This window comes from Physella acuta, unplaced genomic scaffold, assembly GCF_028476545.2.
Source record: "Physella acuta isolate Inbredline_101_S28 unplaced genomic scaffold, ASM2847654v3 ptg000179l, whole genome shotgun sequence".
Lineage (NCBI taxonomy): Eukaryota > Metazoa > Mollusca > Gastropoda > Physidae > Physella > Physella acuta.
The window spans coordinates 367,748-385,594 of record NW_026731698.1 but is presented as its reverse complement, the minus strand read 5'-3'; the positions used below and the strand labels follow the sequence as shown (position 1 = coordinate 385,594).

General features: G+C 43.4%; 1 protein-coding gene across 1 annotated transcript; it reads left to right on the top strand.

Moving 5' to 3' along the window:
* Nucleotides 1-5,588: 5,588 nt before the first annotated feature.
* LOC131936526 (beta-1,3-galactosyl-O-glycosyl-glycoprotein beta-1,6-N-acetylglucosaminyltransferase-like) lies at nt 5,589-16,408 on the top strand. The gene is made up of 8 exons (XM_059293555.1): nt 5,589-5,740; nt 6,684-6,898; nt 9,101-9,301; nt 9,818-10,083; nt 11,135-11,265; nt 11,491-11,724; nt 15,121-15,225; nt 16,082-16,408. Exons 1-8 carry the CDS (start codon nt 5,686-5,688, stop codon nt 16,267-16,269), a joined length of 1,395 nt encoding a protein of 464 aa, XP_059149538.1. The 5' UTR covers nt 5,589-5,685; the 3' UTR covers nt 16,270-16,408.
* Nucleotides 16,409-17,847: the final 1,439 nt, after the last annotated feature.

Here is a 17,847-nt window from a genome sequence, read left to right as displayed (position 1 = left end):
ATACCAAATGATTCTACGTAATACAATATAATACTCAGTGATTCTAAATGATGTAAGGTTACCCCAAGTCATACAAAAAGATACCAGGTGATAGAAAGTGATATTAGAGGATACACGATGATACAGGATCATACCAGATGACAAAGGCTGATCCGATGTTATACCAAGTGACACCATATAATACTTACCAGGGGACACCATGTAATACTTACCAAGTGACACCATGTAATACTTACCAAGTGACACCATGTAATACATGAATTACCAAGTGACACCATGTAATATATGAATTACCAAGTGACACCATGTAATACAAGTGTTACCAGGTGACACCTATAACATCAGACTTCCCTGATGTTACAGGCCAAATGAAACATTGTAAAAAAAAATTCTAGCCAGACTCTCTTCCAGTAAAACCCGCAGTATGGGGCCCCAATAAAATCCCGTTTGAAATCAACAGGATTAGCCTCTTGTTCTGGGAGCTTTCGCTTGTTTGCTTTCTGATAAAACACGAGTTCAGATCTAATTAAATTCCCTTTTCTGTTTCATTAATTTCTCATTATCGATGGTTTCATTAATTATCATTATCGATGTTAGACTAGGAGTGGCTAGCTGGGAGTTCAACTTTTACAACATTCTCAATGGGGCGGGGGTGGGGTGGGTCAGAGGCGTAGCGAGGGGGGGGGGGGCGGAGGGTGCGGACCACACCGGGAGACACCATTTAGGGGGGTGACACCAAGGCAAAAAATAGCAAAATATATAGAGATAAATTTGGGGGGGGGGGTGCAAATCGACAGTTTGAGGGGGAGGGGTGCAAATCGAAAGTTTGAGGGGAAGCGGTGCAAATCGAAAGTTTGAGGGGGAGGGGTGCAAATCGAAAGTTTGAGGGGGAGCGGTGCAAATCGACAGTTTGAGGGGGGGGGGGTGCAAATCGAAAATTGAAAGTTTGTCCCCGGGAAGGGTCGCTACGCCTCTGGGGGGTGACACCATTAAGTGCCGCACCGGGTGACACCCGTCCTCGCTACGCCACTGCGGTGGGGGCATCACTTTACTGTACGTGTGGAGTACATTACCAATGGACATGAAGGCTTGGGGGACATTAGCAATGAACAGGGCAGTGTGAACTATTTAACCACATACGAGACTAGTGTGTCGATACATTACCACACAACATCAGTGTGTTGGCACTTTTACCACACACCAAACATCACTATGTGAATACATTACAACACAAAACCCTTTTGTGGGAACATAATTGTATGGGAATGGACAGGCCAAATCTCAGTGGAGCGAGAAATTTAGAAAACAAGGTAGAGATAAATAGGTGCAACGTTGAGAAATCCTGCAACTAGTATTAGAAGACAAGGTACTTCATAGAATCGTTAGTATTAGAAAACAAGGCACTTCATAGAATCCACATGGATCAAGACAAAAGGAAAACCTAAAACATTCGGATAAATAGGGAAATCAAAACCCAATCAAACAATGGCTGCGTTAGAAAGATAAGGTTAAGTATTGTGTGTCGTAATAAACTTTTCCTGCTTTAATTCTACGGTTTTCTTAATAAAATTAATTGGCTTCTCTCCCCTGATGTGGCTATTTGTTTGAGATTGTGTGTTAAATAAAACTAGCTATAACACTGAAGGTAAAAACGAAATGACTAACACAAACATTACGGAAAAAATAATATTCGGTTTTTGTTTTAGTTTCAGAAATAAGGAATAAGATAATGTTCATCAACTTACATTGTGTAATACGTCATTTAACATGTACAATTTTGCATTTCGCAAAACCCGAAACCTCTGATCACTTGAAACGCCAAAACCCGTTCAGTAAAAAAAAAACAAAAAAAAAAAACAATCAAACCTTCTGAAACTACGAAAACACTAAACCCATCTACTTAAACTCACACCTTGAAATTATCGACAACCACAATTTCTATCAATACCAACTTACGATATCAATCAACGTTTCTTTTTTTTATACAGTCAATCATCTTTTCTCTCCAACGATGAGAGGAATGACCTTCATACCGGGCACGTGACCACGTGTCCATTAATTAATACACCACTTTCCCACCTGCCTAATTAAGCCGTCCGTGTTTTCCGTTTTCCAATTTCCATTTTTTCCGCACTATTTAGCCCGGTGGTCATGTTTCTTTCCAGCGGATTTGTCGGCGTATTGATTCGGCGTGGAGTGAAGCGGTTACCAGAAGAAAGAAATATACACTCAAGAAATGGTTTTCATCGCCTTCCATTAAGTTTTATTACACCCCACCCCCACCCACCGCGGCACTTTGAGATTCGGTAGCGGTGGACGAGAGGTTTCGGATTTGTTTAGTCATAATCGATGAGGACGGGAGGACGGGAGGGGAAAACTTAGGAAAGTTGATGATTTTTTTTTATATTAATTATTTTATTCATGTCGAATAAATTATTGTAAACCATTATTTGCTTATTTTAATGAATGTGTCGGTAATATTAACAGTTGATGATTTATGATTAACTAAGAAATGTGTATGGGATTTTATTATTTTTTAAATGACAACAAAAATTTATATTATTTGAGAGGTTATTAGTCAAAATCTCTGTTATTGTTAAGTTTAGTGTTAAGGAAGGGCCAGAATTTGGTCAGGTGATAGGTTTTGTGAACGAGTCAGGATTAGTGATATAGATAAGGTTAAAGGTAAGGCTCTCTGTAAAGTATGCAGTCGGTAGTAGTTGAAACCCTGGAGTTTTTTGTGTGTAAAATACGAATACCTCAGTCTGTCTTCTCAGTATGTATGTTTTATACAAACAGGCTTTTTCCTATCATGGGGAGTTTTGGTTGAGAGATATCAGAGTAAGGGTTAGACTGGGTTGAGGGCTAGGGGTAAGATTTTTAGGGCGAATAGCTGAGCTAATCAAGAGGACTTAATCCACACATACCATGGGGTAAGATTTTTAGGGCGAATAGCTGAGCTAATCAAGGGACTTAATCTACACATACCATGGGGTAAGATTTTTAGGGCGAATAGCTGAGCTAATCAAGGGACTTAATCTACACATACCATGGGGTAAGATGTTTAGGGCTAGTAGCTGAGATAATCAAGGGGACTTAATCCACACATGCCATGGGGTAAGATGTTTAGGGCTAATAGCTGAGCTTATCAAGGGGACTTAATCCACACATACCATGGACCGCTGTATATCCACTGGACCAGCTGATCCGCTACCGTCTCCACCACACAGCTGTAAGGGTCACATACCCCCCCCCCCACACCACCTATGTAATCATGTAATGTATACAGCTAGGCCCTCAAAAGGTCGAGCTTCATGTCAAGAAGGGATAGTCACATTTCTACAACCTTTACATTAAGCCAGAAGCCCTTAAAACTACTTAAGTCTATTGGTACCTGTATTGAAGGAAATATAAACCATAAACTCAAACAAACAGGTCATTTGTAGGGGTCAGGAGGAGACACAAACTAGCAAACATTTTTCTGAAGCGACTTGCTAAAATATTATTTTATTGCAGTGTAAAAATTCAAAAGATTTGGATCGCAAAAACACCATAAAGATATCAATAAAAATTACGTGTAGGTTGATATTTTTAAATCAAGCATTTTAATGGTGATTAGATGAATAAAAGCAACTATTTTTGATGCCTTATGTCCATGCTAAGATTATAATTTAAATACTGGCAATTGTAGTTTTCTACACAATTCGACCGTATTTATGCACGTTATGAACTTCGTGTAATTTGACTTAGTTTAAGAAATATATGATTTATGTAAGGTTAGTTTATCAGGTGAGCTGATGGTCTATGCATGTTCGTGTTCGAATGTAAAATAAAGTTAAAAGTAAGCAACGGTTTAAGGGTAACGTTATACACAGAGATCAAGCGTTAGGCCAAAGGATGACGGAACAGCTGACATTTACACGATATACTGACAAACATTGTAGTCTAGCACACGTGCTGTACACGACACACTGACAAACACTGTAGACTAGCGCACGTGCATCGATGCTACTCACCTTCACGAACACAAACAACAACACCGGAAGTCACCGTACTCAGCGCCAGCAGGTTTCCTGTCCAGTTAACCCTCTTATAACCATGGAGCTCCCAGTTAACCCTCTTACTGCCACGGAGCCTCTAGGAATCGAATACCCATCTTGTATCGATCCATTCAGTCCAAAACAACGAGATGATTACATTTCCAACATAGTTGCCCCTGTTCCATATTAAAAGTGTCACATTTTTGTACACATCCCCTGTAGTATACATGACGTCAATGGGTCACTTGTCACAAACATCTTTGTTCTTTAATCTATTTTAAACCTGGAGTGGAGTTAAATTTGAATATTTTCAGAAATCAATTTTTAGAAGTAATCGCTTGTCGATATTATTTCACAAAAAAAAAATAATTAATCATGCAACAAAATAATACAGTTACTGTGAGTTGAAAACAGACTTTTTTTAAAAAAATAAAAAAAAAAATCGCATTCGCGCTTGTGAAATAAATTACATAAAAATAAAAAATCGTTAAAAAAGTAATTTAGAACAATCACCTTGATCAGAAGAACAAAAACTAGCCCAAGATGAATGTTTACAAAACGAGAAATCAATGAGATCTGTTCGCCGATAGATCGATATGCTAATTGCCGAACTCTATAGGTTGCCAGATAAGAGTTGAGTTGAAGAAACTTACCTGGCATAAGACGTGCCGTTTCTCGACGATTGCGTTGACCCAGAAAGGCATGGTCAGCCATGACGTCATCTAGCTGACGTGTGGGCGAATACAACTTCTATAACTTGATACACGTACGCGCACACGCAAACGCACACACATACAATACATACATACACCACACGCACACACATATTACCCAAAGCACACAGACAAATGCATACACCACAAGCACACACACATACACCACATAATCACACATACACACATAAAACCAAGCATGATCAAATGGAAACGCTACTGATAGTCAAAAGATTAAATAAAAAAACCTTTAAAGTATTTTTAATTCTATTTACTATGGTTTAAAACTTATGTTAATATGAATTAATAAAACATCAATTCCCTTTACGCTTTTTATGTAATAAAAGTTATCCGTAATAGATCACATTTTTCTCGGGGGGGGGGGGGCACTTGGTATTTTTGAGGGAGGGGGGCGGACATTGGTAAAAGTATATGTTTTCTATATAAATTCCTTTTCGTTGGGGACGACGGGACGACGAAGAGATGCCTTGAAGAAACTCTGGATTACAGCTTCGATTAACTTTTACTTTGTTGATTTCTTTTCTCTAAAGGAAATATTCTTGTTCTGGTGTTTCATCAGATGTAATTGAAAGCTTAAACCAAATCATTTTGTAAGAAATTTGACACCTAAATTACCGTAAACAAAACGTCAGAACAAGTTGTAACCAGGGTTTATACTCCAAGGTTTCTTCTCCGTGTTGGTGGCTGGTGTTAAAAAGTGACAAAAATTTCGCACCGTCCATACATAAATTTTTTTTTAAGTGCACAAAAAAGTGTAAAATCGTCGCAACTTAAGTGTGTTTTAGTGCACATAATCTGATCAACAAGGAACAAGTGCAACTTAACTTGGTTCTCTAGATCCATTATAAAACCATCATGACAAACCTGTTTGTAGATTTTCATTTGGGCTGATTTGATTTCAGATTCATCGAATGTTGACTAAATCTAGGACACTACTCCACTTTATTATTCTAGTCTTTAAAAAAAGTAAGCTCTATTTGTTTTACTTTCTTATTTTTCTTCATTTTTGATTGCTCAAACAATCCCTTTGTGTATAAATAGATCAAAGTAGCGTTATAGATAAGAATATTATAAGAGTAAGGCCAGCATCACGATAATCTTGTTTTCTCGTAGCTTTATAATACCCCCTAAGTCGATAAGCTTAACCCTAACTAAGCGGTTGTTTTAACTTTACCTCATTGAGCAGAGGCGTATCGACCCTCCTGGCGCCTGGGGACAAACCTTCAATTTGGCGCCCCCTTCTCATATATTTTTTTATATTTATAATTCAAAATAGCAGCTAAAATGAGCTTATTTTGGCGCCCCTAGGGTCGGCGCCCGGGGACATATGTACCCAGAGGCGTAGCGACCCTTCCCGGCGACCGGGGACAAATTTGCACCCCCCTCAAACTTTCGATTTGCACCCACCCTCAAGATTTCGATTTGCACCCCCCTCAAGATTTTGATTTGCACCCCCCCTCAACCTTTCAATTTATTTTTCAAACCCATTTTGGCGCCCCCTAAGGTCGGCGCCCGGGGACATATGTCCCCCCCCCCTCGCTACGCTACTGTATGTACCCCCCCACCCCGACGCTACGCCTCTGTCAATGGGTACACGTATGGTCAACACTAGGTAAGGACACAATATGAAGCAGCCACAAAACTGGGTTTGTGTTTCATTACTTAGTAGTTTCAGTTTCCTTTCATTAGATTAAAAATTAAGAGAAGATATATAGATACTGGAGTTCTGTTAAGTTACGTAAGGGGATTTATGTTAACATTTACAAAACAAAATATACATTATATATATATATATATATATATATATATATATATATATATATATATATATATATATATATATATATATATATATATATATATATAATATGGTTCTTACCTCCCCGGTCACCCCCCCCCCGGTGACCAGCACTCAAGTACCGTCATGTGATCTTGTCCCTGAGCCTAGTCTCCCTGGTCCTGTACTTCTACAAGCTGCTGTTCTTTGGTGACCTGGGCGCCATGTTCCGGTCAGAGGAGAGGCTCGACTTCCGGTTTGTGGACGCGGAGGTGACGGAGGATGGGAGGACCGCCTACATGAACAAGTGGGTGGGGTTCCCACACCTAGCCCACGTCGACTGTAAGGTGAGTTACCCACACACACACCTGGCCAACTTTAAGGTGAGTTACCCATTCAACCACCTGGTCGACTGTAAGGTGAGTTACCCACACACCTGGCCAACTGTAAGGTGAGTTACCCACTCACACACCAGGCCAACTGTAAGGTGAGTTACCCACTCACACACCTGGCCAACTGTAAGGTGAGTTACCCACTCACACACCTGGCCAACTGTAAGGTGAGTTACCCACACACCTGGCCAACTGTAAGGTGAGTTACCCACACACCTGACCAGCGCCAACTGTAAGGTGAGTTACCCACTCACACACCTGGCCAACTGTAAGGTGAGTTACCCACACACCTGGCCAACTGTAAGGTGAGTTACCCACTCACCTGGCCAACTGTAAGGTGAGTTACCCACACACCTGGCCAACGTAGACTGTAAGGTGAGTTACCCTCTCACACCTGCCTAACTGTAAGGTGAGTTACCCACTCACCCACCTGGTCGACTGTAAGGTGAGTTACCCACTCCCACACCTGGCCAACGTCGACTGTAAGGTGAGTTACCCACACACCTGGCCCAGTCGACTGTAACGTGAGTTACCTACTCACCTGGCCAACGTAGACTGTAAGGTGAGTTACCCACTCACCTGGCCAACGTAGACTGTAAGGTGAGTTACCCACTCACACCTGGCTAACTGTAAGGTGAGTTACCCACTCACCCACCTGGTCGACTGTAAGGTGAGTTACCCACTCCCACACCTGGCCAACGTCGACTGTAAGGTGAGTTACCCACACACCTGGCCCAGTCGACTGTAAGGTGAGTTACCTACTCACCTGGCCAACGTAGACTGTAAGGTGAGTTACCCACTCACCTGGCCAACGTAGACTGTAAGGTGAGTTACCCACTCACCTGGCCAACGTAGACTGTAAGGTGCGTTACCCACTCACACCTGGCTAACTGTAAGGTGAGTTACCCACTCACACCTGGCTAACTGTAAGGTGAGTTACCCACTCACCTGGCAAACGTAGACTGTAACGTGAGTTACCCACTTACACACCTGGCCAACTGTAAGGTGAGTTACCCACACACCTGGCCCAGTCGACTGTAAGGTGAGTTACCGGCTCACCTGGCCAACGTAGACTGTAAGGTGAGTTACCCACTCACACCTGGCTAACTGTAAGGTGAGTTACCCACTTACCCACCTGGTCGACTGTAAGGTGAGTTACCCACTCCCACACCTAGCCCACGTCGACTGTAAGGTGAGTTACCCACACACACACCTGGCCAACTTTAAGGTGAGTTACCCATTCAACCACCTGGTCGACTGTAAGGTGAGTTACCCACACACCTGGCCAACTGTAAGGTGAGTTACCCACTCACACACCAGGCCAACTGTAAGGTGAGTTACCCACTCACACACCTGGCCAACTGTAAGGTGAGTTACCCACTCACACACCTGGCCAACTGTAAGGTGAGTTACCCACACACCTGGCCAACTGTAAGGTGAGTTACCCACACACCTGACCAGCGCCAACTGTAAGGTGAGTTACCCACTCACACACCTGGCCAACTGTAAGGTGAGTTACCCACACACCTGGCCAACTGTAAGGTGAGTTACCCACTCACCTGGCCAACTGTAAGGTGAGTTACCCACACACCTGGCCAACGTAGACTGTAAGGTGCGTTACCCACTCACACCTGGCTAACTGTAAGGTGAGTTACCCACTCACACCTGGCTAACTGTAAGGTGAGTTACCCACTCACCTGGCAAACGTAGACTGTAACGTGAGTTACCCACTTACACACCTGGCCAACTGTAAGGTGAGTTACCCACACACCTGGCCCAGTCGACTGTAAGGTGAGTTACCGGCTCACCTGGCCAATGTAGACTGTAAGGTGAGTTACCCACTCACACCTGGCTAACTGTAAGGTGAGTTACCCACTTACCCACCTGGTCGACTGTAAGGTGAGTTACCCACTCCCACACCTAGCCCACGTCGACTGTAAGGTGAGTGACCCACTCGCCCAACTGGCCAACTTTAAGGTGAGTTACCCACTCACACACCTGGCCAACTGTAAGGTGAGTTACCCACTCACCCGAGTCAACGATAAAAAACTTGAAATAAAAAAAATTGTTTAGAGATGTCCGTATCAACGATGTGTTTAGAAATGTCCGTATCAACGATGTGTTTACCTTGAACGTTTCGTTTTGCTTTGTGACCAGGCCGCGCTGTCCAAGAAACAGGACAACAGGCTGTACCCAAAGACAGTCATGCGTGTCGCCGCCTCACAGATCGCACAAGACAGCCGCAACTGCTCATCCTTCCTGCACGAGTACGGCTTCCAGAGGTTCTCAAACGTCTCCCAGGAGGAGGTCGAGTTTCCCATCGCGTTCATCATTTTGTTTCACAAGGACCTGGACCAGGTATTTATGTGTCCTGCAAATCTTTTAATCAATACTAAATTATGAGATTTCTTAAAATGATGTTGCACAGTTTTGAAGAAGCACTTTCAAATGAATGCAATTCTTGTTGAATAAATAACACTCAACGACAAAGTCTGAAAATCACAACCTGATCTAGTTTTCATTGTTTGGCAGTTGATGTAATTTACTATTTATAATTCTTTTACCTACTTTCCTTTTCAAATGCGTAATAGAGATTGGTGTTGTAATTCTGCAAGGCCCTATAGAGATTGGTGTTGTAGTTCTGCAAGGCCCTATAGAGATTGGTGTTGTAATTCTGCAGGGCCCTATAGAGATTGGTGTTGTAATTCTGCAGGGCCCTATAGAGATTGGTGTTGTAGTTCTGCAAGGCCCTATAGAGATTGGTGTTGTAATTCTGCAGGGCCCTATAGCGATTGGTGTTGTAATTCTGCAGGTGATGCACCTGATACCCCAGACCTACCTTGTCCTATAGAGATTGGTGTTGTAATTCTGCAGGTGATGCACCTGTTACGCCAGATCTACCGACCCCACAACGTCTACTGCCTGTCCGTGGATCTGAACTCTGACCCCGGCTTCATCAACTCCGTGCGAGCGGTGGCCGCGTGTTTCCCCAACGTGTTCCTGGCCACCCAGTTGGAGCACATCGTGTACGCCGGGTACGCTCGTCTGATGGCCGACATCCACTGCATGCGGGACCTGGTCGCTCACCAGGTCAGGTGGAGGTACCTCATCAACATGCCGGGCCAGCAGTTCCCACTCAAGTAAGGCGTTTCAAAAATTTTAAAGTCTATTTTCATATTAAGATATTTCTACTTTTGATCTATTTCTTATCTGATTGTAAATAGGGACGAAAGTAGACACAAAGTTGTAGGGTATATAAAGACCAGCGTTGGACGAAAATGTAGTAGTAGTAAAGTTCCCTTTCAAACCTGACGGTCTATAGGGCAAGTGAAGTAGAGTTCACTTGTTTCTGTGACCTCGGCATATGAAGAGATAGTGTGCTCAGTACTATGCCCAGCCGCCTTTACTTTCCCTAACGTGAGTTAGGTACCCATCAGAGCTGGGTGGACTCAGGGACTGTCTACTGACTGACTTTAACCCGGATTCGAACTCAAGACTTACGGGTTAGCAGTCCAGCTCTCTACAGCTAGACCATTCCGTTCGGACGAAAAAGGAGATTTAAAAAAAATCTACATTTTTGGTTCATTTGTAGTATAAAAAGAACTTCGAAAATCGACATCAATATTTCTTTTCTTCCTGGAGGAAAATAGGGCCTTTGACAAAAGACTCTACTTTTCGCGGTCTCCTTTCACTCCTTTCAGATGTTTCTAGCGCCTTAAAACTGGATATAGTTTTTGACAAATTTTTGAGTTCAATTATTTAGCTTGCCGTTATCTATTTTCTATTTTTAAAAATAAAAAGTTAATAATAAAAAATAAATAAAGAAAAAGCCATATTTATTGATTCAAAGAGCAACGCAGGCAGTGTTTCTTCCAGACTTTTTTCTCCGGGGGGGGGGGGGCACTTGAAATCTTCGGGGGGGCGGTAAATTTTCTTCGGGGGGGCGGACACTGTTAAAAGTATATATTTTCTATATAAATTATATAAATTTCATTTCGTTCGGGGGGGGGGGGGGGGCGATAACAATTTTTGGGGGGGGGCTAAGCCCCCCCCCCGAAGAGATGCCTGGAAGAAACTCTGAACGCAGGTGATGCAATGCAGGCTGCCGATTACCATGCCCGTACTCTATCTCAATCATAACTTATCTCTTGAGTGATGTGTGTAGTGTTTAAACGTTGATATTTTGAACAGAACGAACCTTGAGATGGTGAAAATCTTAAAGATTTTTAACGGAGCCAATGATATGCTGGGTGTAACTGGTAAACGGTCACTGCCACAGCGTTACAAGATCAAACATCGCGTCATACTGGACAGCAAGACAGGTCAGTTAGTGTTGTCATTCTCTGATAAGATGACATGTCAATTTGTTTAATTATCACACATCAAATCAAGTTTGTTCCATTAAAATTAAATCCCGATAATAACTATTAGAGACTTTTTTAAAAATGTATAAATGATTCTTCTGTATATTTATGAGTTATTATTATGTTATCATTTCTCCAATCCAGAATTATAAATTGACCTACTAACTACTTGTTATGTTGCAGGAAAAAACATAACAGCAGAAACGGTTGAAAGGAACCCCCCACCCCCACACAACTTCCAGATCGTCAAAGGCAGCGCTTATGGGGCGTTTTCTAGAGCATTCGTTCTTTTCGTGCTGGTCAATAAAAAGGTCTGGGACTTGATCCGGTGGTCTAAGGACATCGAGAGCCCAGACGAGTATGTCTGGTCAACTGTCCATCACACGAAACTCTTGGACGTACCAGGAGGTTACCGAGGTTAGTGCCACTACCACTGGTCAACTGTCCATCACTAGACATGGACGTACCGAGGTTAGTGCCACTACCACTGGTCAACTGTCCATCACTAGACATGGACGTACCGAGGTTAGTGCCACTACCACTGGTCAACTGTCCACTACACAACATGGACGTACCAGGAGGGTACCGAGGTTAGTGCCACTACCACTGGTCAACTGTCCACTACACGACAAGGACGTACCGAGGTTAGTGCCACTACCACTGGTCAACTGTCCATCACACGAAACTCTTGGACGTACCAGGAGGTTACCGAGGTTAGTGCCACTACCACTGGTCAACTGTCCACTACACGACATGCACGTACCAGGAGGGTACCGAGGTTAGTGCCACTACCAGTGGTCAACTGTCCACTACACGACATGGACGTACCTGGAGGGTACCGAGGTTAGTGCCACTACCAGTGGTCAACTGTCCACTACACGACATGGACGTACCAGGAGGGTACCGAGGTTAGTGCCACTACCACTGGTCAACTGTCCACTACACGACACTCTTGGACGTACCAGGAGGTTACCGAGGTTAGTGCCACTACCACTGGTCAACTGTCCATCACACGAAACTCTTGGACGAACCAGGAGGGTACCGAGGTTAGTGCCACTACCACTGGTCAACTGTCCACTACACGACATGGACGTACCGAGGTTAGTGCCACTACCACTGGTCAACTGTCCATCACACAACATGGACGTACCAGGAGGGTACCGAGGTTAGTGCCACTACCACTGGTCAACTGTCCACTACACGACATGGACGTACCGAGGTTAGTGCCACTACCACTGGTCAACTGTCCATCACACGAAACTCTTGGACGTACCAGGAGGGTACCGAGGTTAGTGCCACTACCACTGGTCAACAGTCCATCACACGAAACTCTTGGACGTACCAGGAGGGTACCGAGGTTAGTGCCACTACCACTGGTCAACTGTCCATCACACGAAACTCTTGGACGTACCAGGAGGGTACCGAGGTTAGTGCCACTACCACTGGTCAACTGTCCATCACACAACATGGACGTACCAGGAGGGTACCGAGGTTAGTGCCACTACCACTGGTCAACTGTCCATCACACGAAACTCTTGGACGTACCAGGAGGGTACCGAGGTTAGTGCCACTACCACTGGTCAACTGTCCATCACACAACATGGACGTACCAGGAGGGTACCGAGGTTAGTGCCACTACCACTGGTCAACTGTCCATCACACAACATGGACGTACCGAGGTTAGTGCCACTACCACTGGTCAACTGTCCACTACACGACATGGACGTACCAGGAGGTTACCGAGGTTAGTGCCACTACCACTGGTCAACTGTCCACTACACGACATGGACGTACCAGGAGGGTACCGAGGTTAGTGCCACTACCACTGGTCAACTGTCCACTACACGACATGGACGTACCAGGAGGTTACCGAGGTTAGTGCCACTACCACTGGTCAACTGTCCACTACACAACATGGACGTACCAGGAGGGTACCGAGGTTAGTGCCACTACCACTGGTCAACTGTCCACTACACAACATGGACGTACCGAGGTTAGTGCCACTACCACTGGTCATCTGTCCACTACACGACATGGACGTACCAGGAGGATACCGAGGTTAGTGCCACTACCACTGGTCAACTGTCCATCACACGAAACTCTTGGACGTACCAGGAGGGTACCGAGGTTAGTGCCACTACCACTGGTCAACTGTCCATCACACGAAACTCTTGGACGTACCAGGAGGGTACCGAGGTTAGTGCCACTACCACTGGTCAACTGTCCATCACACGAAACTCTTGGACGTACCAGGAGGGTACCGAGGTTAGTGCCACTACCACTGGTCAACTGTCCACTACACGACATGGACGTACCAGGAGGATACCGAGGTTAGTGCCACTACCAGTGGTCAACTGTCCACTACACGACATGGACGTACCAGGAGGATACCGAGGTTAGTGCCACTACCACTGGTCAACTGTCCATCACACGAAACTCTTGGACGTACCAGGAGGGTACCGAGGTTAGTGCCACTACCACTGGTCAACTGTCCACTACACGACATGGACGTACCAGGAGGATACCGAGGTTAGTGCCACTACCACTGGTCAACTGTCCACTACACGACATGGACGTACCAGGAGGGTACCGAGGTTAGTGCCACTACCACTGGTCAACTGCCCACTACACGACATGGACGTACCAGGAGGGTACCGAGGTTAGTGCCACTACCACTGGTCAACTGTCCATCACACAACATGGACGTACCAGGAGGGTACCGAGGTTAGTGCCACTACCACTGGTCAACTGTCCATCACACGACCCTCAAGGACGTACCAGGAGAGTACCGAGGTTAGTGCCACTACCACTGGTCAACTGTCCATCAAACAACATGGACGTACCAGGAGGGTACCGAGGTTAGTGCCACTACCACTGGTCAACTGTCCATCACACAACATCGACGTACCAGGAGGGTACCGAGGTTAGTGCCACTACCACTGATCAACTGTCCACTACACGACATGGACGTACCAGGAGGGTACCGAGGTTAGTGCCACTACCACTGATCAACTGTCCACTACACGATGGCTGCCATCTGTTGTAGTTCATTGGTAATCAACCCTGCACGGTGTGCTAAAATGAATTTCCTAGAAATCGTTTAAGGGGAAACAACTAGCATACAATTCGAAGACGAGAGTAATACTTGCATTACCTCCCCTAACACTTTTACATGAATCTATTTGTTCGCATAGAGCTGTAAAAAAAAAAAGATTAACATTTTTAATAAAAAATCTTAATTTAGTGTAAAAATGACATTTGAACCGATCAAGTTCATTATTTAGAATACATGTTAAGATAACAAAAATAACATTTACAAAGAAAAACAAAAACACGATTCTTGAAATATTTACGTTTTTGATCAAGTCGAACCATGTTAACCCCATAAAGACCAAGTTTAAACAACATTTACCCGTACAGAATTAGTTGTAATGTTAACCCTTACAAAACTAAATTATCAACCAAACAACCAAAATTCAAGCAATATAACTGACATTCATAGTTCAAACATTAATCCTTACAAACTAATTAAATTTTTTTTTTTACATAATTAAATGTAATTTTAACCGTTATAAAACTGTGTCACTAAACCTTACAATCTCAACTGTAACATTAACGCACACACATCTAGCTTTTATATTTACATTAACAGAACAAACTGAAACTTTAATCATTACATAATTAACTATAACAATAACCCTTACATATTTAGGTCTAACGTTAACCCTTTCATACCTAACTTAACAATGACCATTACATGTTTAGATCTAGCGTTAACCCATTCATACCCAATTTGAACATTAACCCTTACAGGCCTACCAGAGAAGAAGAAGTACCTGACGACATACGTGGCCTGGGAAAACGAATCACCCTGCGCCACCATACACGTGCGATGGGTCTGTATCTTCTCAACTTCCGGTAAGTCAGCGGTCCTCATGTTGTGGTCCGACATCATGTTGTGGTCCCCATGTTGTGGTCAGACAAAAAGTCAGCGGTCCCCATGTTGTGGTCAGACAAAAAGTCAGTGGTCCCCATGTTGTGGTCCCCATGTTGTGGTCAGACAAAAAGTCAGCGGTCCCCATGTTGTGGTCCCCATGTTGTGGTCAGACAAAAAGTTAGCGGTCCCCATGTTGTGGTCAGTCAAAAAGTCAGCGGTCCCCATGTTGTGGTCAGACAAAAAGTCAGCGGTCCCCATGTTGTGGTCTGACATCATGTTGTGGTCAGACAAAAAGTCAGCGGTCCTCATGTTGTGGTCCCCATGTTGTGTTCAGACAAAAAGTCTGCGGTCCCCATGTTGTGGTCCCCATGTTGTGGTCAGACAAAAAGTCAGCGGTCCCCATGTTGTGGTCAGTCAAAAAGTCAGCGGTCCCCATGTTGTGGTCAGACAAAAAGTCAGCGGTCCCCATGTTGTGGTCTGACATCATGTTGTGGTCAGACAAAAAGGCAGCGGTCCCCATGTTGTGGTCCAACATCATGTTGTGGTCCCCATGTTGTGTTCAGACAAAAAAGTCAGCGGTCCCCATGTTGTGGTCAGACAAAAAGTCAGCGGTCCCCATGTTGTGGTCAGACAAAAAGTCAGCGGTCCCCATGTTGTGGTCAGACAAAAAATCAGCGGTCCCATGACTGTAAGTTCAAAAAGATAGCGATAAACTCGAAAACATAAAAACCAAGGTTCAGTATGTGTTTCAACAATGCCTTATGGGCCTAATATATTAAAGGACACATAGAAAGCTCTACCTAAATACCATCTTGAATCCCCCTCCCCATCTTCCAGATCTGCCCATGCTGGCGGGGCGCCACGAGCTGTTCGCCAACAAGTTCTACATCGACTTCCACCCGACAGCCCTACACTGCCTGGACCAGTTCCTGTACAACCTGACTGTCACAGGGACCTCACGTGACCTGCAGTTTTACCGCTCACTGCCGTTTGTTGGGCCGCATAAAGAAACAGGAGAGGACTAGACGTCATCAACAGCAGGGAACTAGACGTCATTAACAGCAGGGAACTAGACGTCATTAACAGCAAGGAACTAGACGTCATTAACTGCAGGGAACTAGACGTCATTAACAGCTGGGAACTGTCGCCAGTCTTTCAATTAAAATAATTACGTCCACACGTGAATTGTAAATTATTATATATTTAGACAAAACATTTGCTAAAAATATCGATGTGTCCAGATGTTTACTACTTTGTCTTGTGTGTTCAGTCTTTACAAAAGTTCGGTATTTATCGTAGAACGAACCATCTGTGTGAAATTTAATGTAAAACACGGTATGGTGATATAAATACAAAAAAATATTTTCTAAATTTCTTATTTAGATCAGTAGGTATTTGAAGTAAAATACCCACCTTACAAAATATTGGCTCTATCAATTATGCAATATCAACCTTACATCAGATTGGTGATACAAGCTATGTTAAACCCACCTTATACCACACTGGTTATATAAATGAAGCAATACCCACATTATATCAAATTGGTGATACATGCCACCTTTAGACTGGAGTGAAGTAAATACCGTCTGAGCATATTTTGGTGAGCTAAAGTAAAAAAAAAAACATCCTGTCCACCATCACTTGATCAGCTGAGTTGAGTTTTTGTACAGCCAATAATTTGGTTCCTTTCAACTTAAGCATTAAATGTATTTGTTTAATTGTATACAAATATAAAATAAATCATGGGATTATCAGAAACTCTGAAAATACCACCATCTAGTGATAGGGAAGGAAGGTTTTTTTTTTTTGAGCTTAAAAATATTTTACAATAATTGTTTAATTAGTTGCATTTATACTATATTTATATACAGTTTAATAGATATGGATATAAAATAGCATAAAATATTATATTGAAATCTTATATCACACTGCAAATCTGTATCAATCAATTCCCATATGCTATAAATAGCCAGCCAATAACTTTGAAATACACCACGTGACCTCCGAAAGTGAAAGTAATTCTTCAATGAAACATGTTGCCAAATGTTGCATCTTCAGGCTTGGCCAATAACTTGCCCCAATAGAGAGTCTTGTCTGTAAACAAAGTGTTCGGGAACAGGAGAACAGTGATCCCCTAGAGATAGTCGTGTCTGTAAACAAAGTGTTCGGGAACAGGAGAACAGTGATCCCCTAGAGATAGTCTTGTCTGTAAACAAAGTGTTCGGGAACAGGAGAACAGTGATCCCCTAGAGATAGTCTTGTCTGTAAACAAAGTGTTCGGGAACAGGAGAACAGTGATCCCCTAGAGATAGTCTTGTCTGTAAACAAAGTGTTCGGGAACAGGAGAACAGTGATCCCCTAGAGATAGTCTTGTCTGTAAACAAAGTGTTCGGGAACAGGAGAACACCCATCCCCTTAAGGACATCTTAGCACCTGCTTTGCCATAAAGTTTCGAGTATACGTCAAGTTCACCAGATAAGCGACAAGATCAAAGTGAGACAGGCAGCAGATGTTTTGCGTGAGAGTTAGATCAGTATCCACTTGACGCTCTAATCTGATCGACTGTCTACTTCAGCAGGATGTTCAATATATTTGTTTTAGGC